The sequence below is a fragment of the Falco biarmicus genome, chromosome 14 (genome assembly GCF_023638135.1).
Source record: "Falco biarmicus isolate bFalBia1 chromosome 14, bFalBia1.pri, whole genome shotgun sequence".
Lineage (NCBI taxonomy): Eukaryota > Metazoa > Chordata > Aves > Falconiformes > Falconidae > Falco > Falco biarmicus.
The window spans coordinates 18,922,242-18,947,733 of NC_079301.1; the positions used below are offsets into that span (position 1 = coordinate 18,922,242).

General features: G+C 42.2%; 1 protein-coding gene across 6 annotated transcripts in view; it reads left to right on the plus strand.

Annotated features, from left to right (window-relative positions):
* Positions 1 to 957: 957 nt before the first annotated feature.
* Positions 958 to 25,492, plus strand: part of GAB3 (GRB2 associated binding protein 3) — a 69,236-nt gene continuing 44,701 nt past the window's right edge. For 3 of the 6 annotated variants that reach the window (XM_056359559.1, XM_056359560.1, XM_056359561.1), the window contains exon 1: positions 16,771 to 20,351. In XM_056359559.1, the coding sequence (XP_056215534.1) occupies positions 20,196 to 20,351 (156 nt within the window). In that variant the 5' untranslated portion in view covers positions 16,771 to 20,195. Of the gene's footprint in view, positions 1,381 to 16,770; positions 20,352 to 25,492 lie in introns of those variants that run through there. The other 3 variants (XM_056359563.1, XM_056359565.1, XM_056359562.1) reach the window with 3 other exon arrangements.

The window sequence follows — 25,492 nt, forward strand, 5'->3', positions numbered from 1 at the left end:
CAACAGGGATGCTATGAGTTTACACAGATTTATTTATATTGTTATGGAAATATACATAGGGCATATATTTACATATTGTGTGCCATTTATAGTACATATTATATTAAATACAATAAATACATGTAGCTACAACATCTTGATTGTTGCTTAACATCTTGAAAAACACAAGCACGGTTTCCTAGTTTGTCAGGCTCCAGCAGTGACGCTGCAAGCTGTTGTCAGCCTGCCCTGCCAAAGAGCTCCAGCACAGATGTGAAAAATTCCATGAAAACATTATAAAGTCTCACCCAGGCCCAATACCACCAGCAGCACCTCGGGGAGCCCAGCTGCTGCGCCAAGGCAGAAGCACAGGGCACTCCTCAGAAATTACAGTGGAGAAACCCAGTGAGGGATCGTCGCATCCACCGTAAACCGAAGTCAAAGTTAGAAGCGGCTTCTTAAAAATGAACACAGGCTGCCCTGTCCTTGAAAAGCAAGAAGGAGTTTCCCATCGCGGAGAGAGGCACCGACTCCAAGGCTGTCAGCAACCTTCTGTGCTCTGCGCTCCTAATTGCTAGCACTGCCCGCGGCGTGGCAACCTGGCTTCCCGAAGCCACTTCTGAAAACAGTCTGTTTTGAAAAAATCTGCAATTATGTGACCGGGAAAACCAAGTTTATTCGTAGTAAACTCATACAGGGGACCAGACGCCACTGAAAAACCTTTGACTGCACAGAGTGAAGAAGTTGGGACATAGCGGACCGGGCAGACGGTGGAGGCTGGGACGGGCACCCCAGCAGCGTGCAGGGCCGGGCGGGCGCCCCGCCGGCCGTGCCCCCCCCAGCCAGGCCGAAGCCCCCCTGCCGTCCCCCCAGCCCCCCCGGGACACTGCGCTGCGGCGGGGCCACGGCCCCGCTGCTCTCGGCATCCCCGCGGCGCCGGGCTCCCCCCGGGGCGCGGAGCGGGGCTCCCCGGGGCGATGCGGCGGCCCCGCCGGGAGCCGGTGCCGGTGCCGGTGCCGATGCCGGTGCCGGTGGGTGTCGCAGCCGCCGGCTGCGTGGCGGCGAGCCCCGGCCGCCCATCACGTGCTCGGTGTGTTGCATTGTGTTTGCGGCGGAGGGAGGGCTGGCCGTGTCAGTGATCAATGTCATGACTTCCTCCTCGGGCTGGAGCAGTATCAGAGCACAGCTGAAGGAAGCTGATTACTGCTGGTTTCAAATTGGCTGGGAACAATACACACACACGCGCGCGCGGAGCCGCACCCCCCCGCACCCCCGCACCCGCAGCCCGCACCCTGGCTCCCGCGCCGCCGCTCCGCGCCGGGGGGGAAGATGAGCTCGGGGGACGTCGTTTGCACTGGATGGCTCATTAAATCACCCCCCGAGAAGAAGCTCAAGAGATACGTAAGTGCAGAGGCTCTGCTGATATTTTTTTCCTCGCTAAAGGGATTTTGGCATGTGCTCGGTGTCTCGCTCCTCCTTTGAAATGTCTCGGCTTCGCCTTGGACCAAAACAAAAAGGTTTACAAGTCCATGCGCTTATGGAGTATTTTAGTTTTCACCGATATTCTTGTGCCCTTTGGAATTAACCTTTCCCGGCTCGTAAGATTATAATACTTCTGTTGTTATGCAATATATCTTAGGTTAAAAACCACATTTCGGTTTCAGTTAATGTTGCTGTAACTAACAGAATTGTTGTAACCGGATTTCAGATGTCACTTTTCCAGGGAAGGGCAAGAACCTGAAAAAAACCCTAATACTTTAGATTCTGAGGCTCTGCTTTGTTAAGATGCTCCGTAATTTCTATGACACTTGCTACAGGCAACATCTGCAATAGTTTTATTGACCAATTTAATATGCCAGATGCGGTTGCTAGCAGAAAGCTTTACTTTTTGTCTGTGATAAAAGAGGTGCTGGAAGATGCCGTGCTGTAAAGTTGCTGATAGCTGAAAGGTGAAGGGGGTGGTGAGAAGCAGCGAGCAGTGCATGCATGGAGAGCTGCAACTGCATTATGTGTAAAGGGGCCCCCTTGTTTCGTTCTGTATCTGCCTGTTTTTCTGAAAAGAAAAAAACAAAAAGGGAAAAAAAAAAAGGGTGTGTGTTGCAAACATAGGAAACTGTATCATTGCAGGGCTGCGCGGAAGGCTCTCCGGGTAGAAATAAATGACCCTTAAAAAATTGCTTGGGACAGCATTACAAACGTAAGCCCATCGTGGGCCATTTTGCATACTTATTTGTGATGGTTCTTCATCAGGAATGTTGTTACTGTTGTTACACTTTTGGAATCGGTAATACCCGTTTGAGTCATGCGCTTCTAACCTAACTTACCCCAGAGCACTGCACTGTACTAGAAGGATGCCACCATATGTGTCTGTCACACTCCTGAGCCACATACATAGCTTACATCATTTGTCATATTCCCTTCTGTTTATCAGCATTTTTTCTGGGCTGCTGATGTTAGCTTTTTCTAGTAATATGAGGAATAACTGTCTTGTGAAGAATGTGGCAGATAGCATTTGGCAGTGTATTGTTTGTTTGCACTGAAAACTAGGAGAAAGGATAATTTACTGACGATAGAATTTACTTTTAACTTCTTCTAAGCCAGAGTTTCTTCTTTTGGATTGCAGTATTGCATTGAAATGGCTGAGTATTTGCTTTGTTCGGTTAGCATTTTCCAATTCTAAAATAACCACTGTGATGTGTCCCAAGGGAGCTGCAAATAAAATGTGGATATCTAATTTTTGTTATATTTTGTAACGACCGTACTAATAGCACTGTATAGGAGGCACTAGACAGTGTCAGAGCCACTGATTCACCCAGCTGGTATCATTAGTTACTCTGTCAGTGAAGCTATTTTTGATTACTCAATATTCATAAAAGGGCAAAGTAGAGAAAACAGAATGTGATAAAGCTGGGATTTGAAAGCTCCCATTATACAGTCAAGATAATAGTCACAACAGGGGCTCTGATCAGCTCACAAGGCTAGTTGCAGTCTGCTCTGCTCAGATTTTGCACTACAAAACCTAGGGAAATTGGGTCTATGTTATTCTTCAAACATCACCCGCCAGATTAGCCAGGTCTCTGCAGATTAGGCTTTGTTTTCTGGTTAGGAGGATAAACTACTCCTTTGTCCATAATAAAGCAGAAAGAAATCTGCTGCAAGTACAGCAAAGATTAATGTCCTTTCTTGTATGACTGGTTACAAAGTGGATGTTACAAACCAAATGGAAATTGTCTCTTACCCACTGTAAACCAATTTTTTTGCATTTTTTATGTAGTTTCCTCAGCATGGTAGCTTGTGCGCCTTGCACTGGGGTGGTAGATAGGCTGAACAACAGTGACTGCTTAAAAACAACACAAGCTTTAAAACAATGACTGTTTAAACTGACTTCAGTAGGTGTCAAGTGTCAACCGCTTACAGGAGAATGGTGTTGGCTCTGGGTCTGAACTGACAACAGACATAAATCCCTAAGCTTTACGCCACTTGTGTTCAGCTGGCAAAACCCATGGTCCGAGCTGCAGCTTCCAGGGAGCTTCACGTGCGGGCTTGGTCTGCTGTTCCTTGGGACCTCTCTGCACACTGGAGTGACTCAGTTGCTCTCACGGGGTTGTCTCCCAGTTTACATTTTCCTGAGTTCAGCATCCGGCCTTTGTAAGGTCTGGCCTGAGGGTCTCTTGTTTTACACACAGCTAAATTCTTAATCCTCAATCTATTACAATCACTGAGAAAATAATTCCAGTGGCATCTGTATTTAAGAGACCAGACAAAGCAATGAATTCAGGTTGTGAGAGTGGGAAATGCAGATAGTCCCACCGAAGCCACTGAGAATATGTATAGTGTTTGTAAAATTAAACAAATACATCTTTGTGAGATTAGATCCTAAAGACCAAAGTATACCTTCATTTATGCTTCTTCTCTGATGAAAGCAACAAGGTTTTCTGTGCGTAAACAAGTCAGAATTTGGCTCTAGGTAAGCAGAACGTTAGTTGTGAAACTTTGAAAAGCAAAAAGCAGGTGTTAAGAGTCTGTATTTTTCCTGTAATATCTTACAAAGCTGATGCTCTTAGTAGCACTATTCTTAGAAGTGTCTTATCATTCCCTAACAAAGGCTGCTCTCTTTACATGTGCAGGAAACGAACATGAGATTAATTACCCAAGTGTAACTTTCTGTAAAAACAGAGAGCTTAATGCTAAATGCAGAGAATTCATTAGAAAGCACAGGGAGCTTCACTTCAGCAGGCAAATACTCTAATAGTGGTTTAATAGCATGTACAATGCTTTTCCCTCTCTCTGATACTTGAACCATGAATCTACCGCGTCAGCTTGTCTAAAGAGGCAGTTGTGCAAGGAGTCTCCTGGGAGAGCATTTGGTGTGTGTTGCAGTTCTTTGTCCCCTAAGTGTGACCTGAAAGCTGTGCTGCTCTCATTTCCCCCCTTGGTTCTAGCTTTTCTCACCAGTCAGGGCTGTGTGGGCCTGAGGGGTGCCAGGAAACCCCCAAAGCTCCAGGGGAGCTGGCTATGGGGCAAGGGCAAGAGAGGAAGAAGCTGCGACCAACACCTAGGAAGTGGTGGTGGTGGAGGTGAAGTCCATCATGCTCTAGACCAAAAATACTAAGTTGTGGGCACAGCTTGACACTCAGTCCCGTGGAAGGAAAGGTTTTCCCAGGAGGAAAACCTGGCCCCACTGGGGATTTTGAGTATTGATATTAGTGGATCGTGAGTACCAGCCTCTGTAGGAAATTAGATGTCATGGGAGAATCTGCTTCAGGTTTGATGGGTTTCGCAGTGCCTTATACTAGTGCTGAATACATCCAACCAGGGAGTTAGATGAGGCATTCGAAAAAAAAAGTTTGTTTGTTAAAAAAAAATGAAAAAAATCAGAAGGCTCAGGGTGGTGTTGTTCTTGTATCCCGATTCTGTAATGTCAGCCTTGAATAGCAGGCTTTTTGAAACTTTTCATATGGAAATATATCTGCTCACTAACTGGTAATATTTTTCTGTTTATTGGAGGGGGGGGGGAGGAGAATGGTTTCATGGCCTAGCAAGCAAAAAAATTACTACAGCCAGTGCAAAATGTCACTGTGAGGGGGGGAAAAGACATGGAAGAAGGCACAGAGGATGTCTAATGAAATAAGAGACTTGTGCCATTGAAAAGACACATTGTTCATGTGCTGCTAAGGAGAGAGAGATGGGGATTTTTAACAGGCAGCTAATTTCAACCTGTCTTCAAATCACTGTTCTGTAGTTTTTCACACCTGTGGGGAGGAGCAGTGGCGGTGCTCTGGTGAATGCCATGCCAGCATTTACTTACTGTTAGTGTTAAATTACGTGGTTTGCAATAGTAAAGGGCTATATACAGATGCTCGCTTGTTGTGAGTCAGTGCAGCTCCATTTAAGTCAATGCTGCACAGCTGTACCCCAGCTGAAGAGCTATTCTTAATCTTCAGTACTATACAAATTGATGAGGAAAGACCACTTGCTCAAAAAAAAAAGCCAAGTTTCCCACTATGAGTGACTGGTTTCTTCAAACATTATTGAAAATCAAAATTCCTTGTCAGCATCTCTATAACAAGAGTCCAAAATGGACCCTGTGTTAGGAAAATTAGGCTTGCACCTCTTAGCACACTTCTTGGAGTTTCTGGTCTGGGAAGACAAATAGAGGTGTAAATTAAGGTACCAGATGCAAAAAGCTAGTAAGGCAGTGTCCGTTCCTGCTGTCTTTGTGTGAGGGGCAGTAAGTGCTGTCAGAAGGGCACAGCAGCAAGTAGCAGCAGATGGACGTCTCTGACTGTTGGGGGGATCTGCCAGAGCTCGCCCACAGCACACCATTGCTAGGGTTTTACAAGATAAGAGAATCTAGACGACTTCTCCATTTTTAGCTGAAGTTCTGGTATTTATCAGGGGAGCAAACGGGAAGTTACTGGCCACTAAGAAGAAAAAGTAAAGAACTATGGAAGAGTTTGCTCAAGTAATAGGAACAAGAGTTCCACAGCCCTGCTAAGGGTGGGTACGACGCAGAGCATCTGCTCTCTGATCTAGCGCTGGCCTAGCGTCAGCAGAGGACACTGCCACCCTCGCCTAAAAGAAATCCCCAACTGTTGTGTGAGGTCAAGTACTACTTCTGCTGGTTTGGGATTTGGGGGAAGTTTCAGAAAAATGACTGTCAAAGAGAAATATGAACCTAATTTTTGCCCATAAGCCTTTTTATTTCCAAACCTTTCCTACAAAGCCTCACCTCTTGAACCCTGTCCCCTCTAAATATAAAGTTACAGCCACCTTTCATTTCCTGCTGTAATTAACATCCCAAACTCTCATTGAAATAACTGAGGTTTTTTTAACCAATTTGTGCAGGTTTTGTAACGCTAGCTTATAGGCTGCGTGGGAATAGGAGTCCCATGTGATGGAGGAAGTTGACAGGGTCTTTTAGCTGGTTATAGTTGTAGGTTTTGTACTTATGTTTTTCCTGCTGTTATTTAATTGTAAAATTCACCATATCTTCTGTCTGGTTTGCATATTAAGGAAGAACCCAATTTTGAGAGAATGAAGGCTCTCATACAGAAGCTCCTGTGCTGCAGACTACGTGTTCCCATCTCTGTGCAATCCTGAACAAATTGATCTCACTGGTAAAATAACAGCAGAATATTTATTTTAGGGAGGAGTTTCCATCATTGGAGTTAAAAATTTGTAATTAGCTAAGTGCAAATCAGACCATTTTCCACCACTTAACCTTGTTTTGGTAGGTTAAGTGTGATGTTTATTGTAGACCATGTTCATCGATTTTAACCATGTTTTGGTAGTTTACATGCAATGTTTAATGAGATAGGCTGACTTCTAAGAAAAAAATAATTCCTAAAAACCACTGCTGTTCTTGGCAATTTGTGTATCAGAATGTTAAGCAGAATAATTTCCCTTGGACTATTTATTTGGGTGGAGCCATAATAGCCCTGAAGCCTCAGCTTAATCTTTGACTACATGTTTTCAGTGCACAAGAATGTCCAGCTATTGGTTTCTATTCAAAACAGACCCGCAAGTTATCAGGTCTTTGCATTCAAAAACAGAGACTTAAAAAAAACCATGCTAGTTTGAAATAGAGAAGGAAATGTTAACTGGAGTGGTAATTAAACTAGTGATGCAACAAAACATGTCTTAGAGGAAAAAGCATTACAAGTAGTGCTTTGGTGAACTCTTTGTTATAGCATGAAAACTGTAAAATGGATAAATACTTTGCTTCTACCAATAATGCATTAAAATGCTATGAATATGTATTAAGGCTAATTCGATAGGTTTTTAGGGAAAGGGACAAGTTTACTCCTATAATGTTACTCAGTAGAAAAACAGTCATTTTATTTCTTGTCCTTTTCATTTGAGTTGGAAATGAACTAGTAATGTGGTAAGACAAAGAAAAAATGGCATCTTTGAAATTAAATTTGCATGTCAAAACTTTATATCCAACCAGATAAAACAGATTTTCTTCTCTCACATTTAGTTGTTGAATAAAATGCAATACTTCAACTTTGGGGTTTTTTTCTGCTTTACAATAATATCCTCAACTCATTTCAGTTTATATTGCATCAGGAAAAAAAAACACAAAACCAAACCAACAAGCATATGCTATGCAAAACTCGGTTTTAAAATCTGCTGCAACTTGGTATTTGTTAAAAATAAACCAAAACTGATGTCTAGTCTTCATGGCAGAATAATACTCCCTTTCTGAGGCTAACTCATTTGTAGCTTTGTATTTGTTAGAATGAGACAACTGTTCTTAGAGATTTTGTTATTCCCTTCCCTTCTGATGCCAGAAACCCCACCTGACCTCTGCAGTCACAACTGCCTTGTAGCTTTCCACACAAGCCTTGAACAGCACATTTCGGTTATTCAATGTCCTTTCCCATACAGAGAGGCAGTAAAATATCATCATTAGTATGAATTTAAAATTACTTAAATGAAGGTGTTAATTTAAATGGAACTTGGATTGTCCTCTGAAAGTTTTTGACTCATTTTTGACAATGCTTTTTAAAAGACATTGGTTTCTGTAAGTTCTGTTAGTGACAAATATTATTGACCCAGGGACTGTGGGTTATATGTATTCATATTTCTGTTGGACAGAATAATAGCCATAGCAAGACCCTTTCTCTATTTGCAACTGTTGTAATCTCAGCAGAGTGCATAGTTTGCAAACAATCTGGTTTTACATGCCAGACTTGCAAACTCTTTGTAGAAGTTCAAGGATTTTACAGTTGTGAAGCCATTTTTTCAAGCTGACATGAACTGGTCGTGCCAAGGAGAAGCTAATAGTTCAGAACAAGCATGTACTATGTTTTACTTGCAGACTTTACAAACTGTGCGGTGAAGCCACTGAGTTTACAGAAGTATTGAGTTTGTAAACACTGGGAAAGCTGAACGTGTATAAAGCTGCACTTCCAAGATCTGTTGCCAGTTCCACAGAAAAGCCACCAGCATTCAAAGGTGACTGTGTGCTGATTAAATCACTATGAGATGAGAAAAAGCATCTGAAGAGATACCAGCTGAGTTTACCGTAGCAATGAAGAAACAGTTTCATGAGAAGTCATACACTGCTTCATGAAGTGCTCACTGCTATTCCAGCTACTACATCTGTATTATTTACTAATATTTGTAGTGGAAGCTTTGCAAGCTTAAGAAGTTTTATTTTTGATAAGTTCACCATCCTAAGAAAATTCTTGAGTTCTCACCGAGGTCTTAGGTTTAAAAATAAGAAACACTTAAGTAGCTCAGGGAATTGCTTTTTTAGGGTTCTTAAGCACTTTGCTCCCACTGAAATAGGATTTGCAAAATGTTTTCACTGGATACTCCTCTGACTCTAGGGCTGTTTTTGCAGGTCTTTACTGGCTAAATTTCCCTGTAAAACAGTGGGATTTGGACCATCAGCTGAAAATGAGGCTGTTACTCCAACTCTCCAACTTCACTTTGTGCTTTTTCAAATGTTCCTTTTCGACAGCTAACTAAGCGTCATATCACCCTTGAGCTATGGCTTATAAAATAATGGTGAAGTGTTTCTGAAAAGTGAGGGGAAAACACCAGATGAATCCCGTCATTATTTCAGGATCTTCCCCAAACTCCAGCTTTTCCTCTGTGCTGAGCCTGAGAAATAACTCAAGCTGAAATATCATTGAAACAAACAAACAAAAAGGTTAGGGCACAGTCTGATTGGCATAGGAAGAACAGGCTTCATGACTGTGACACTGCTTTGGTTCCCCTGCATTGGGTTTGCAGACTGGAAACCTAATAATACTGGCTTGTAAAGGGAAAAATAGAAGCATTTATTGAAGTGTTACTAGACTGCAATGCTTTAACAGTTTTCTTACAAGAAATATGTTCTTTTTTTTTTCCTTTTCTTTTCTTTTTTTTAATTCACAACTGAAAGTACTGTTGCTATGTTACTGTAATGGTGTGTAGGCTGCTAAATAAATAGAGGGAGTTTAGTCCATGCCAGAAATAGAAAGCCAGGTCAGAGGTGACATTTGGGACATGTTGAGAAAAAAGAGAATATATAATTATTTCTTTCCTTCCTATCATTCTCTTCAGTCTCATTAACCCCAGACTACTCAGGAGGAAATTACAACAGAATTTCTGGACACGTAGAGTACTAAAAATTGAGTAATTTACTCTCACTAAAATGAGAGTACTAAATTCTGGAGTCACACTAAGTCTTTTGGTTTTGTTTTTTGCAAGGTCAAATTTGCAAGGGAAACTGCTACAACTGTGGCACCTCACACACTTGTGCATTATAGCTTCTTTGAGATATCGAAGGACATTAGGAACTGCTGAAAATTCACTTTGCAAAGGTGTGCTTAGGAGGGAAAATCTGTCAGGGAGAACAAGCTTTGAGAAAACGTGCTCCTGTGAAGCCAGAAACAGGAAATTTGAGTCCATTGTCCTTTTTGGGATAGTCTGGCAGGTTACCAAGGATCAGAGAGACAAAAATGTGCTTAGGTTCTTATGCGAGTAGCCCTAGGTACCTGCTTGCAACTTCAGCTGCCTAAACTTCTTTGTAAACCTGGCTTGTGAACGTGCATGAGTGCCGTGTTGGTACAGCACAGTCATTTTTACCCTTCCTCTGCCGCCTGCATATGCACCTCAGGTACAGACCTTAGTACAATGAGCTCTCATTTAAGCTCCAGCAGCTGATTCAGTAAATGGTGGGAACTGCAAGTTGCTAATGTGAAAACTAAAGCCCAGTCGTCCTTCTGTGCCAGTCGGATCAGAAGCAGCCCTTATACCAGAAGTGAGCATTGCAGCCTTGTCACATGCAGACAGCGGCCTCTGACTTTATCTCAAAAATGTTATTGCAGATGCTGGATGCTCTGGGCTGTGTTTGCTAGCCACAAAGCACCCCAGCCCTCTCCCAGCCCCTTGCAGGCATCGCTGCAGGCATGCACAGCACCCGATGCTCTGGTCCTGCCTTGCCCTTGGCCCCACTGCTCCTGCCTGAGCATCAGCAGCCCTGGGCCCACAGCAGGGCAGCTGTGAGCGGTCAGACCATCCTGCCAGCAGGAGGTGGGACACTGAAAGGCACACCCAGCTTGCTCATGTGTGAGTTAATTTAGCAGATTCGTAATTAATCTGGAATATTTTATATTTAAATATATATGTTTACTTATAAATTAATTATTAAAGTGACACAATATGAGGCATCTGATTTCTTTGTGAGTTAGGGAAGAAGACCACAACCATAACCTAAACCAGTTCAGTGGGTGCAAGCCATTAGAGATTTTTTTGTGTTACTCTTGTAGCGCCACAAATCTGTTACTTTCCTACAAAGAAACAATGTAAATGTGCCCCCTACCCAAGATACCTTTGGATCTGAGGCATTCCAGAAAATCCCACATTTGCCATAAAGATTATAGAGGAGCGTTAAATTACAGGGTACAACAGAGCCAATGGTGCCAAGTACAGTTATTCTTGTTCCTAATTTGCAGGGTTTTTTTTTAAATTTTTTTTTTTATGTGTTAACGCTCCTTGAATGGGGGTTGGACTTTCAATGGCTAGGAGTATTTCCTAGCATGATGGACAGGAATAGCTGGTTTAATATGAAACTTTCGTAATTTTCAGCCCCAAGCCAACTCCCAATGCCTTAGACCATTTGACATATCTGCAGCATGTCTGAGGTTCTGTGTCAGAAAATGAATGTGTAGTTTAGGATCCATCAGAGCTGTTTATTTACTGACATTAGGAGTTTGCTGCTGCTGCTGCTGCTGCAATTAGAGACATTTCTTGTTTTCTAGCACAACCTGTATTCAGCCTCAGACTGAAGGAGAGTGTTAGAGGCTTTGTTGTCCCCTGTGGAGCTCAAACCCTTGTTTGGGCTCTGACAAATCCTTTACCCTTGCCAGAAACTGCATTTATCTCAGACCCTAAAGAGCAATTATTATGATTTATCCGTCTTTGGAGTGCATAAGATTTTACCAGGCATTTTCTACACAGAAATCTCCAGCCAGGAGAAGTCCAACCTACAGCCTGTCCTTTCCAGGGCTCTGTTGCCTGTGCTCAGCAGATTGCCCAGTTTAACCATCTGCAGCAGCATTGCTAAATGGAAAGGGGGATGCATTATACGTTCTGCAGTTCTGTTACGTTATCCTCCTAAAGGACCTATTTGTCCTTCATTATATTTCCAGGTCCTTTGTGCTTGAAATGATCTTTTAAACTTTATAAGTAAACTTCGTTTGCTGGCTGGTAAATTAAAGCTGTTTACCCATTAGGGTATTCCAAGTGGGCTGCAATGACGTTTGCTTGTATTCTTCATTGGGGCAAACAGCTAAATTGTTAAAACTGATTGAAATTACATCAGGGCAGAAGATGGCAGACATGGCCAGGTTTCAGATAGGCTATAGTTAGCTAGGTGAAGATTAAGTTATCTTTACACTGCTCCTTTAAATCCCTAAGGACTCCCCTCACTGTGGCACTTACCTTGTTGAGGGTTCAGAGGTGCTTTAGTCAAACTTGCCATTCCAGAATGGGTGACCCGAGTTTGGGAGGTGAAGAGCCAGAGTGAAGCAGTAGCTGTGCAGTCCTTTCCAGAATATAGTGACAGAGAGAAATAGTCACAGAGATGCACACAGTGATATGTCTCAGGAACATTTCCAAGCAAATGATCTGCCTGTAGTTTAGTAACCTGAGCTATGTGAAGATTTCAGCAGTGGTGGCCCTAATTCTCATATGCTCAGAACCTACTGTGCACCCACAGGCAAGTTTCAGTTTGACTCATTCCTCGGGTTTACTGGATTTGGAAATGGAACTGGGATCTCTATATGAGCATTTTGTTGTAGATTTTAGTTCAGAGATTGCGCTTTTTTAAAAAGAAAGCAACTGTTTTGTTGTGCCATCTATGCATAGGAATAAAAGATAAGGAGCAGAGGAAAGCACTCAGATACAAGACCTCGTACAATTAATGGTCATAAGGCCTAGGATGATTTTGTTGCAGGGGAGATGGTCACTTCTGACTTGCACCTAGGCTTGCTGCAGTCCAGGTACCTGCTCTGAGTAGAAACATGGTCATGCAGAATCACTCCAGATCTAGTTCATGGTGCCAGTTTAGGGCAGGATCTTCATGGTTCCTTGCTGGAACTGACAAGAAAAGGCATATGGCCCTATACAGCAACATCAGCAAGTAAGTGTGGTGATGTAGCACAGCTGATTCTATACCATCAAGCAGGAAGCTTTTCCCTTCCAAAATAAAATGCATTCATAATGGACAGAAAGGCCAAGTCAACATCGGGTTTAATAGGCTGCTGGAATTGGGCAGGTGGGCTGTCAAACTCGAAAGTTAGATCTGAAGCTTTCATTTGCATTTATGAGTTTACACAAATCTGCTTGGAAAATACCACTTTGTCATCTCCAAAAAGGTTTCAGATATAAAGGACTCAGACTCATCAGAAAAAAAATGTCCTGAAATAGAAATGGCACCTCATGTTCTTTAGCAATATAGGATCTTAAGGAGAATACAGGAGCCAAAAAAATGCAGCCTCAAATTCTGACCCATTATGACCATATTTATGGGGAACATTTAAATAATCTGAACTGTTTTCCCTACATTACTACTAATGACTGTACCTTATGACTGGTGATATCTCATCTTCATTAAACACTGAACTTGAATATTAGAGTTGGGCTTGAGGCTTTTCTTTTTAGCTTTTGTATCAATTGGCCAGATGCAGATCAAGCACAGAGCCATCGCCCGCAGCAACAAGGGAATGGGGAAAAAAAAGCTGATAGGAGGATTTTGCCTCCCAGTGGAAAGCCACAGATCTGCCATTTTCAGAGCTCCTGGTAACTGGTGTAACTGGGAGAGGTGGCATGTGGTATGGGAACTGCAGCATTTACCAGCTTGTCATTGGAAACTGAAGACGATGAATGGATAAGAATGATAAAATGCACAATTTCACTTTATTTTGTGTAACATCTTTCACACAAAACTTTCCACTCAGAGCGATAACAGCCAGATAGAATTATGGTGAAAAATAAAAGCAGAGTTGCAGAGAAATTATGACTTCTTAAAAAGAGTAAACTGTCACTGAAAAATCTCACTTTCTATTTGAGAGATAAAATCTCTGCATGGTGCAGCCATTTTTGCTTCTTCTGGCATAAGATTTGCGTGACTCACAGGCAGCAGCATGTTGAGGACCTAGAAATACATAATACAAGAGCAGATGCTGGATGCTGGCCGCTGGCTGGGGAATTCCCATACCATCTTTGAAATGATGATCCTGTTTGATGGGGCAACACACAGAGCACGAGGCAAGTGCGCATGATGTTGCTCCCCTAGGTGAGGTTATTAATTTGAAGGGTGAGAGACAGTGTGAAGGCTGCTAAACACCTACTATTGTAGCAGTCAATCCCAGCTGGTGAGGATGAGTGATGTAATGGATCAAGCAGGAGGAGAAAGTTTTCAAATGGGAGGGTGTAAAATTTGAAAGGCTGCACGTAGGAATGAAGAGTAGCAGTCCTAATTCGAGTACGCAGGCAGCTCAGCAGATGGCCCAGCAGATGAGTTGCTATGCACCATGGTATGTGTGAGAACAGGGGAGTAATGGTGAGGCTCCACGCAGAAACGTAGCCCTGCCCTTTGCACAGTATGCGGTAAGATCAGATGCCATCTTCTGTACCCCAACTGGGCCTTCCGCCCCCCATCAGGGCACTTTGTTGGCTTGCACACTGAGCTTTCCACAACAGTATTTCATACTGCTGTTCTGCATTACAGCAATTTCCTCCCCGGTGCTTTGCCTTCCACCTCCAAACAGAGCAAGAGCCATGCCCAGAAGTGCAGGTCCTTGCCAGTCGCACTAACAGTGACGTTACATTGCTAACTTCTCCTCCTGCCTTGGGCTGCAGCTCTCAGGCTGAGCTGGCATGTCTCTCAGGGTGGAAAATATCCCACTTTGGGCCATAGAACAGTCTCACTGGGATGTTTTGGGGTTATTTCCTACAACTCCAGTTCCTCCAGCAGTGAAGCACAGTGGCTGGAGAGAATTCATCTGCATCCTATGTGACTTCCACCTTCTCTAATTGCAGCTCTTTGGGAATTTTAGAGGAAAAGTTCAGAAAATCTCTAAAACTCCATTCTTTGTTTAAGAACTGACCAGTTTGCATCCGACTTTCTCCAGCGGATCTGTTTTCGCTGCTTACTGTTTGTGAGACTTTGGGGCTCCGTTTGCAAATCATCTATGCACTTATAGCTAGATCCTGCAAAAAGCATCTTTGCCACGAATAGCAGCCATTGCCACCTCACAGTCACATTGCACTGCCACTCAACATAACAGTGTTAGGAGCTTTGTTTGTTCTAGTGGTTTTCTAACAAACCTCTGCTAATCCAGAGCAATGTATTCATATGGGAAATTCCAATAATCCGTGTTTTGTGATACAGCAAAAATCTGTCTCACTAACCAGTTTACGTGTAACATTGATGAAATGAGTACCACTACGTTGTTTCAAGAAGCTCCATTTCCAACGCAATCTAAGGAAAATGACATAGGTGTATAATGATGCATGAAATAAAATCACTATAATTCTGATAAACATCTCAGATGCTCTTGGGATGTGTGATATCTTTTTCCTTTACCTTGAACTGCTTCTGAAGCAACGTAAGCTAAACTGGGACCAATGTTCTTTTTTCCAGTACCAGTGTGTTCCCGTGGCATCCTTATGCCAGCAGATCCACAGCAGCTCAGCTACGCTAGTAAAACTGTGGACAAGCCCTTAGATTCAAGCAGCAAAGACATGAGCAGTGGTAATCCCTGCTTTCCCACATGCTATCCTGTCAGATTCCATTTACCATCTTGCAGTCTTAAGAGCACAGTTCAGGTTTTGTGTCTCCTTCACCCTTAGTATATTTACTTGAATTGCAAAAAGAGATTCTTTAATCCCTGCTGGTTTTGTTGTGGTCCCCTGGAGCCAGCACCAAGACTACCGAACGCACCGAGCTCATCCAAGGGTAAATTCTCATTTCCGTTGTGGGTTGGCTAGTCTTTGGGATGGCAGTAATTCTGTGAGCCCCCAGTGAAGGTTATTTGGACCACGTGGTGAACTAGGATACATGGTTGAGGATATTTCACTATTGGACTTTTAAAGTGTGTTTAGCAAGGAGAATGTTCTGATCTTCCATAATTAAATTCTGCGTGTCCAGCAGCCAAACAACAACAAAAAATCCAGGTCTATATTCACTGTAAAATAAAACTCTCTGGAGTGTCCCTCAGCATAAGGAATACGAGTCAAAGTGGAAGGTTTTATGTTAGTAAAGGAAAAATTAAACATCATCATCTGTCTTTTTGTAAAGAAGCAGAAGGATGTTAAAAACTTATGTTATGCTGGCTCACATTTTTTCTACATAAATGAATTTTTGAGGCATCATACATGGTTACAGTAAAACAGTTAAATAGGAAATAGTGAAATCCACTATGATTTCTACATAACTTTTTATTTCATAACATATTTGTGCAATAGAGTAGTCAGAATGCAATAATCAAACTATGTTTTTTCCATGCTTGAACATTAGTGGCCATCTGGAAAATTACACGCTACCTGTATTCAGTGAATTGGCTGAGCAAGGGTGTTACCTGCAAGGAAAATAAAATTAGTTTTATGTGTTTGGGTAAGTTAGCTTTTTCCAGGAAGAAACATAAAGAGAACCAAACAAATTTGTCACCATTCCTCTTTGGAAATGGGGTCAGTTGGCACCAGGGTGCTAGCGCTGCCCACGGACCCAGGCCGCAGCCACCTGACTTGTTGGGGGACTGTCCTCACACAGGAGTCATGACAACAGTCCTGATGTGTTTCTGGTAAAGTCACTGGAGGAGCCTCCAGAGCAACAAAGAAAAATGCCAAAGTGTCAGAAAAAAACTTAACCTTTTGTAGGAAGATCCTGTAGGAAGCATTGACCACTTCTGGCAAGGACTCTGCCATTGCTAATATCCTTTCTGCCTGCAGCACCTACTATTGTAGCATGGCAATTTATTTGAAAAACTTTGGCTGAAACGGCTAGTTATCACTCTGCTCGTGCAGGGTGTTGCCTCTTCTCTTCCTGGTAAAAACACTGAGCTGCAGACAGGGTCTGTTCTGGGAATGGGCTACAGGCGCTCTCCTTAGTCAGCAAATACCAGAGCCCCGGGGCAGGGAGCCCATAACAGGGAACGGGGGGGGGGGGGGGGGGGGGGGGGGGGGGGGGCAGGGACACACACATCCAGTGCCCGTTGGTAATCCAGTTATTAAAGATAAGTGTTGACTTGATGAACTTCTGACCAAAACCTGTTATGTCAGAGGGGGACTCTTCTAATACTCAGCTCCTAAGGTTGAGGTATAACTGTGATAGGGCTGGGGACATCTCACCTGAGTGGAAAGAAGAGCTGAGTTATCCAGACAGTCATCTAACTACACGAGGTCTTGGCAGCTTTGACCTGTTCTTTTGAAACTCATGTCTGTCTATGCTATATATTTGGCTTACTATTATTCCTGGATTTGCTTAGCTTTTTGGTGAAAATGTCATTAATTACTGATTTATTTCAGTGGAATAAGAAGGAGTCCAACTGTGTATGCATAGTGTATTTAGGGGTTTCAATGCTTAGCTTATAATTGCTCTTCCCTGAATAAGATGCTGTTGGGAAAATTCTTAGTTTCACAGTGTCAAGCCATTAATTAATCAAGGACCAAACCAGAAGCACAGCACTGTGGAGAAGATTCTTAGGTATCGAAAGTCACTGATAGTAAAGCTCTGTGGAAGCAGTGCCTGGCTGCGGTTGGGGAACTTGTCTCCCAGTTACACATTCCCCTGGCTGCGAATCCAATGCTGCTACTTTTTCCCTGTGCAAAGACGAGGCACAGCCACTGGATGAGTCATGGATCTGTGCTCAGCTGTGTCTGACACATGGAACTCTGGAGCAGGACAGAGGTAGCAGCTTTGTAGTGTGGGACTGCAAGGCACACACACATAAAAAAAAAGTCTTACACTCAGTGCAGCCCAAACCTTGAAGGTCTCTTTAGAGGCCTTTGGCTGTGCTGCTTTTGACTCTACCCAGCCAGCCCCACCTCTCCCATATTCTTCCTTCTGGTGTTTTTAATGGCTAACCCTCATCATCCATACAGGTGCTTCCCTGACCTCTTTGGGTGGCTGTGACCTGTGCTAGCCCACCTAAAAGCAAAGTAGCCACAGGCACTGGGAGTGGCAAACAAACAGAAGGATCTCTCATTGCTGTTTCTCTTCCTTGAACTGCAGGTTGTTTAATCACATGTTGCAAAACAGATTGTGGAGTGGGGTCGTTTTGCCTTTCAGCAGGGCTGTGGTGCTGGAACTGTAGAGGAGCAGAGCTGCTTGTCTCAGAAGGTGTTTCTAACACAGAGCATGTGACATCTATCACATAACACCATGACAAAACCGTGCTTCTAACACAGAGCTCAAGCAATTTGTGAAGTGAAATTAGTCAGAGGTATATGTAATGCTCTTTGATTTAAATGTGGATTAGAAAGTATGTACAGTAACAGTCCATTTCTAAAGACATTGATTCTTTACAGCAAAAGAATGAAAGTGAAAATATCCTGAAGAACAATAAAACAAAGAGTACTGTAGTTCGGCTCTGAAAAAATACCAAAGTTTTGCATTGGGTGCAAGAAGCGCTATGGGGAAGGTGCATGGGATTATTTTAGTGCTTCATTCATCTTCTGTTGTATGTTATGGGTCTGATTTGCACCTGATTTTGCACTCAAGAAAATCCTGAGTTCCTCTTTTAGCTGTCAAATAGGAATGAACATAGAATCAGCCATGGAGAAGGAGTCTTAGATTAAGCAAATGTGAGGTCCTAATCTAGCTCTCTTTCAAGGCAGTTAGATTATTCTGCTTGATTTTTAGTAAGGATTGAAATAAACTATAATGGAGAGGAGACTCAGGTTACAGGGGCAAAATTAGCATTCAGAGAGATGGAAAAAGATGTCCTATGGCATATTTAAAATACCAGCAGGATAGTCTTCTACTGGATTTATTGAAAGATGAGTACCCAAATATCCCCAAATTCCTAGATAGGCTTAAAACTGTCTTCATTTTTTTCAGTAAATCATTGTGTAAATTATGTATATTGTAACTTCATGACAGTAGCAGTGTAATAATATTAGTAACTACTGTCATTCTCAACTTTTGTTAAGTAATAAGAAAGTCACAGAATAAAATATAAACATATGTGATGGGCTTAAAAAAATAAATTCAAACAATCAGTAAGACCAGAAGCTCTGTAAGTGCCAAATTATTGTTGCAGAAGTATTCTTTTTATCTATGGGTCATGATTTCCAAGAAATGAGTGAAAAATGTAAACACTTCCAAGCATTTGTCCCTTTGGGCACAGAGTGTATTAAACAACAACAACAAAAAATACTTCATGGACAGAAAAGAATTGTTGGCCAGAGCATTTTAGTCAGATGCCAACAACGCCTGACTTGATGAACAAGCAAGAGAAAAACTTGGAAATGTTTTTATCACCTGATTCATGGAAATTCTCCATTCACCTGAGTTTTAAAATGAAGCCTCCTTCAAGTTCAAGGAAACAAACTGGAAATGTTTTTCTGTAGTAGAATTCAAAGCAGGAGGTGGTTGTGGTAATTACTGGCAAGCAAATAGTAAATACTCTCAGAGGTGAAAACCACAGAGCTGGAAATCATGCCTCTGCTAAGCTGGGTCAGATTCCATGCTTGATTACACTGCATGAATAAATTCTTGAAAATTATTATTTCAGAAGTGAAAGAATAATCTGAATTCTTACTTTTGCAAAGCGGGGCAGAAATATGTGGAAGAGCATGGCATCATTAGTTTGCTGCATTATTGGTTTAGAGGTGCCCTTTTGAGTCATACAGGTACAAATATCCCATTGCTCCCAGGCTAATTGTAAGATTTCTAAGATCATACAAGTTATTTAAGCATCTAAATCCATTTTGTTTCCTGTGTCAGCTCTTTGTTGTTGGTTTGATCCCACAATAAAAAGTCAATCAGTATATTAAGTATAGGCTGAGAATCCATGCTGATGGGGTGAATGAAAATTGGCAGCACCCAAGTCTTTTGTTGATCTGAACATTAAATAACGGCATTAGGACTGTTTCATCTAGAACAAGAATCACATTGGTATCCCATAAAAATCACTACGGTTGCTCTTTCTCTTTCAAATCTCTCTAAACCCAGCTGAGCAAATATTGTAACTTTTGGAGCTGCCGGCTGGCAATAGCAATGCTTTGTGTTTCACCTCAAGTCTTCATCAGTCCAACTTCTGCTCTGCACACAGCTATGGCTGTGCCACAGGAAGGATCAAAATCAGAGCAAAATTCTTCGAGTTGTATCTGGTATAGACCAAGACCATCAGAAACCACAAATTTCAGGCAGTGTAAAGTGCAAGACCAGAAAGTGGCCAAGGCATTTCTGTCTGTTGCAATCCTTCAAATTTCCCCAACCAAATACAGTTTGCTGGGCAAGGGGTTGTGTTGTAAAAATCTCCTTTGTCTTCTTTGGAAGCTTTTTCAGTTTTCCTCCACATCTTACAGTCAATCCATCAGCTCTCTGGAAAGACTAGTTTTCAGCCTACTTCCATGGTCTGAGACCTTACATTGTATTGCTTATCTTTATCGTGCACAGTATGCATGGTTTTTGTATGTGTCTGATTATTCTTGTAACCTGCTGAAATCAGAAAAGGAATTTTTCCCCTTGTTTCACTAAGGCCAGGATGCCATTCATCGTCTTCCTGTGTGATACTGTTTTCTCTGTTTATTGTCTTCCCTCTAAAACAAAGTCTTTAGGAACAGAAGAGGCACTTCCCTTGGCATACCCCTGGGAAACAGCTCCCTGGTATTTTGTGATGGCTTCTAACAAAAACATCAAGGTACAGCATCACTGTATGATTCTTCCTTGGCTTTGTAACCTATTAAAAAAAAAAAATCTACTTAGGAAAGGCTTTTCTATCTGCAGAAGGATTAGATCAATCATTATACTTTCTCATGGGTTCATGCGTATGTTCGTCTTTTCCCGTATCTCTCAGCCTGTCTTTTAAAAGCCTCCTAAAAACATCAGCACCACATTCATGTGCCCTTGAACGGCCCACACCTATGCTACAGCCACGCTTACTCTTTGGCTCAAAAACATCCATAAACTTATATTTTAGAATCCACTTACTTCTGGCCTATTTAGCAATGTGTGCTTTTGTAACACAAATCTTTGTCCTGACCAGGGGGTGTTTTACCTCCCAATTGGCTTCATTTGAATCTAGCAGTTAGAGTTAACATTTTAGTAACTGCATCAGCAACACAAAACCCGGTTGGGTTACTGACTGTGCCATACATGTTACTTTTTACACTGCATCCTAACGAGTCACATTTACAAACTGCTTCTCTGAAAAACATGGTAAGAAAGAGTCATAAGTGAAGGAGAAGAGTAGGAGTAATTCCGCATTCAGATCTAAATTTGTTTCAAGTGTGGGATGAAGCTTAAAATAAGAAAAGATAATAGTTGGGGTTCTGTTGTTTCTTTCCACCTTTTTGAAAAGTCATTTTTGATCATACTCTTTACCTCTTTAAAAATGTAAACTCAAGTGATGGACCTTTGCTAAAGTGTTTCATGAGTTAAAATTAACCTTGAAAGTTGGCAGGAGGTGTTACTTGCTTGGCATTTATTTCTACTAATGTTTTTCATATCTGACCAGAAATAGGTAGCATGCAAATGTCTCTCTGTGGTTTAAACAAATAAGCCATGAAGTCTAAAAAAGGAAAGCAGTTACTGCTTTCTGTGTACAACTACTGCTTTCAGATGTCTTTTTTGTAGCTGCTAATGCTTGTGACTATGGCCCCATTTTTACTCAAAAAATATTCTGTGTTGTTCGGGTAGGAGGGATCAGAGGAAGGGATTTTACTAGTTTGGTTTTCTCCTGTGAGGGAACGCAGGCAGTATCCCTCCCTGGAATTCAGCTAGGACCTGGGGGGGTGGCATGACGATGAACCGTGTCTTTCCCTACAGAATGTGAAAGTTTTGTTAATCAAAATGTTAGTTAATCTACAGTAGAAAGCTGTAAAAGTTCCAGACGCGGTGCCCATCCCCAGATGCCCCTGACAATACCCATGGTTTTACACACATCCTCTCAATGCGCTGTTCTCTGCACTGCTGTGTGTAACACCCAGACACCAAGGGCAACACCTTAAAAGAAAAACTGTCCTCTCATTCAGGGCCACCCTTTTGGGGTATCATTTGCAAGAATTATTTCAGCCTTTGCAGGACAGAATTTCTCTCCTCCTTGCAACTCTGGCTTCAAGTCTGTAGGCAGCATTTTGCATTGGTATGTTTTAATGAAAGCCAGAAGAAAACAATAACTTCATTATGTTTTGCGTTTTCCTCTTTAGTGTATTAGTTTATTTTTGTCAACTTTGAGCTTTTGGATTTAATTTAGCTTAGATCATTTTTAGTTAAGATGAGGCACATGGCTTTAGTGAGCTGTGAGCTCTCACCAAGTTAGCTTTGCTGCTCCTGTTAGACATTTTCTTGGTCCTCGCTCTGCTGGAAGGTTTGATGCTTCCAGACTGGTGTTTTACTCTCATGGTTTATTAGTGAATATTAGTGAATATCTACTGTATTTTGATCTATTTTATTTACTGATACATACTTCATAGACCTCTAGTTTAGCAAAATTGGGTTTATAGAGAATAAGTAAAAGAGAAACACAACTGAAGGATCAATGACCATTGTCTTTGTTTAAAGTATATATTATCCTCTATATTCAGAATTGTTAGGCATTCTTTGCACTTCTACAGGTCGCCAGAGATTGGGCCAGTCATTTGTATAATTAAGAGTTAAGCATTCTAAAGTTCAAAGCACTTTGTTCTTCATTTGTGATTAATCCGGTTTCTCACATTGCACTTCAGCCTTCAGTTTACATACTTGGAAAGTGTTTGGTTGCTGAGCTGCCTTTCTTTATAGTATTGTAAAAAAATCAAAAATCTAAATGTGACTTTTTTTAGAGAGGGAGAAAAGTTGGAGAAACCCATTGTGCTGAAGCAGCAACACAATGCAATCTTGCATATGCAAATGTATTTTGGTTAAAGTTTTTCAGTCACAAGGTAATTAATCCAACTGCATTCTGGCATCTTCTAGAAGAGCCTACCCCTTCCAACTCGAAGTTTCTACTTACTGACACAGCCGATACTGAACTGACTGCTGCTGCTGGCATAGGAAGACTGAAAGTGTAAAGGAGATCTAGAGCTTGAAAAAATCTTTCTCGTAACTTAAGAAAATAATAGTAAGAAACTCTATAAAGAGCCGGCTGAAACATATGGATTGTGAATGAACAGAAGAAGAAAGATCAGTTCACAACATTCATACAGTCCATTAGCCTCAAGTGGATGTACAAAGCCTATCTGAGCTTATCCTGGTTGGGGGCTCCCTAATTTCAAGGGAGCCATGCAGAGCCCACCCCTCAGCTAGCATCTTCTATGAAAGGGGTGAGCACCTAACCGCACCTGTGCTGAGCTTGTTTGCTGGAGCATCTTATAGATAGCTGGGAAATATACTGCCTTGTTGTCCAGACCTAAATTCCGTTTCATCAGTATAGGTAAAAAATGAGTGTGTGATTCAGAGTTTGGCTTCAGCTGACCCATGGGTTGAGTTCTTGCTGTTTGTTGTTGTAATTTCTATAGTTACACTGGAAGCACTCTGGGCATTTAGGTATTTTGGCTGCCGAAACTCAGAAATAACTAGTTGGAATAAAAGTGTTAATAGTCTGATGGCTGTGTGTGAGTCATAGACACAGTGGCCTTTGAGACAAAAGAGAGATTGCTCCGAGTACAGCAGTGGAGAAAGCCCTTCCTCTGTGCAGCCTTACATGCTCAGTGCAGGTCAAACTTAAACTTCCTTACTCAGAGCACAAACAGCTCTTCTATTTATACAGTCCGAGCTCCCGTATCCCAAGATCCCTGTGTCACAGAATCATAGAATCGCAGAACCATTTAGGCTGGAGAGGACCTTTAAGATGATCCAACTGTTAACCTAACGCTGCCAAGTCCACCATTAAATCATGTCCCTAAATACCACATCTACACATCTTTTGAATACCTCCAGGAATGGTGACTCAGCCACTTCCACAGAAATATTTAAGGGATCGTTGCGAGGCTTGCAGAAGCAAAGCCTGCCTGGCTCTCACTGCTGAACCCCAGGGAGACTTCTTCCCGGGCAGCTCCTGGACAGGGAGAGGTTAATTGTGCCTGCTGGTTTTGCATGGCTCACTTGCAAATCAAAATTAATGTACATCCAACGTTCAACACCCAAGAAGATTTACACGTACCTCTCATGCACACGTTTACTTATGGTACTTACTTGTCCCTCCATGGCGCATGGCTTTTGCATTAGAAGAGGAAGTGTCCTCTCAGTTTCATACTATACACAATGTGTATGTTTCAAATTTATACTGTGAAATGGCATTTTTCAGAAAGAAAACCTTCACTGTCTTTGAACTGAGAAGATGTTAGATAGAAGCACATCACTTAGTTGGAGTCAAGACTCTCACTTCATCTTGCCAGGCACTGCTCAGACTTCGGGCAGCGAAAATGGCAGGGAAAACTTGGACCGTAGGCCCCAAAAATGCAGGCTCAATTCCTTTAAGTATTTTACTTTAAATGAGGTTAAGGATTATTCCTGAGCTTGCTGTGAAGCGTGTGCGTGAGTACATTCTTGAACGGGGATCTAAACTTGAAGGGCAAATGATTTGGTTGTAAATTATTTGGCTTTTTTTGGTACCCTCGGGAAACAGCCTGCAACAGCAGAGTTTCTGTCAGGTTGAATTTTGGAGGTTAAATACCGCACTTTATCCTTTTGGACTAGAGAGCCTGGGTCTTTCCTAATTGTGCTAACCATGCTGAAGTCTCAGGATCAAAGTGCTCTAAGGTGTTCCGTTTGCTCTGTGCTCTAACAGCCCTTATCTCACATCACTTTTTGTGGGATTCAGTTAGCAAAACCAGTGACTGTGAACTTCACACTTCTGCTTACAGCTCCTGCCACGATCATTGCTCTGTAGACAGAGCAGATCATGTTGAGTTTCATTGTCAGTGTGAAGACACAATACCAGGGGCTGTGGCATTACAGCGGCACGGCTTCCTGCTCTGCGGGCAAGCCTGGAACTAGGTCAAACAACAAAAGCAAGTTCTAGTTGAAGTATAAGAAGACACATATCTTCAGGAATGGGGCAGGGGGCTCTCAGCCCTGTCACCAACCTGCAGGCCATTTTTTGCAAAGAATTCCAGGAACTTCATGAGAATGCACATAGAAATTCAGGATAATCTAATCTTTTTGCTGACATGAAATTTGTCTGTTACCATGAAAGCATCTTGATGCAGAAGGACTGCACAGTGCCATGGTGTGGGATACCTGTCTAGGTTTGTGTCAGAGGCCCAAGAGCTCTGGACGGAAAAATAAACAAACCCTGGGGTGCTTTGTGATGAGGAGCAAAACCATGCAGAAAAAGGACTGAAGCCTTAAGCGAGTCTCTGTGTTTTTCTGTTATAGCAGAGAAACAGCCTGAGTCTACAGGGAGCTTAGCTGCAGTGTTTTGCATCTTTTTTTGGTGGTGTTTATTTTAGGGATTTGTTGTTGGTTGTGGTACGGTAAGACTGCTTTCACACCTACACACTGAATTATGGTATGCCTAGATAGACACCTTCATTGCTGGCCTGCTTTACACTTGCTCACTGAAGTGTGAACTGTTACATATATACCATGGCCTGGTCTTTTTAATGCTAAAGCGATATCAGGCATATTTGCATATTTGTTCTTAAAAAAAATTTCTAGGTATGTCCGAATTGTAACTGTAGTCACTAGCTTAGAGTCTGCTAACAGTGAGAGCAGGGGGAAAACCCATGTGCATGAGAAGCTCAAAAGAATCTGTTAACATGCTTTATTCTCATGATCTTTGTGGAGTTGTATGGTGGCTTTCTTACTGTACAGCAAGCAAAATCGTTTGGTTGAATTGTTGGAATGAAGGAGCAGTGA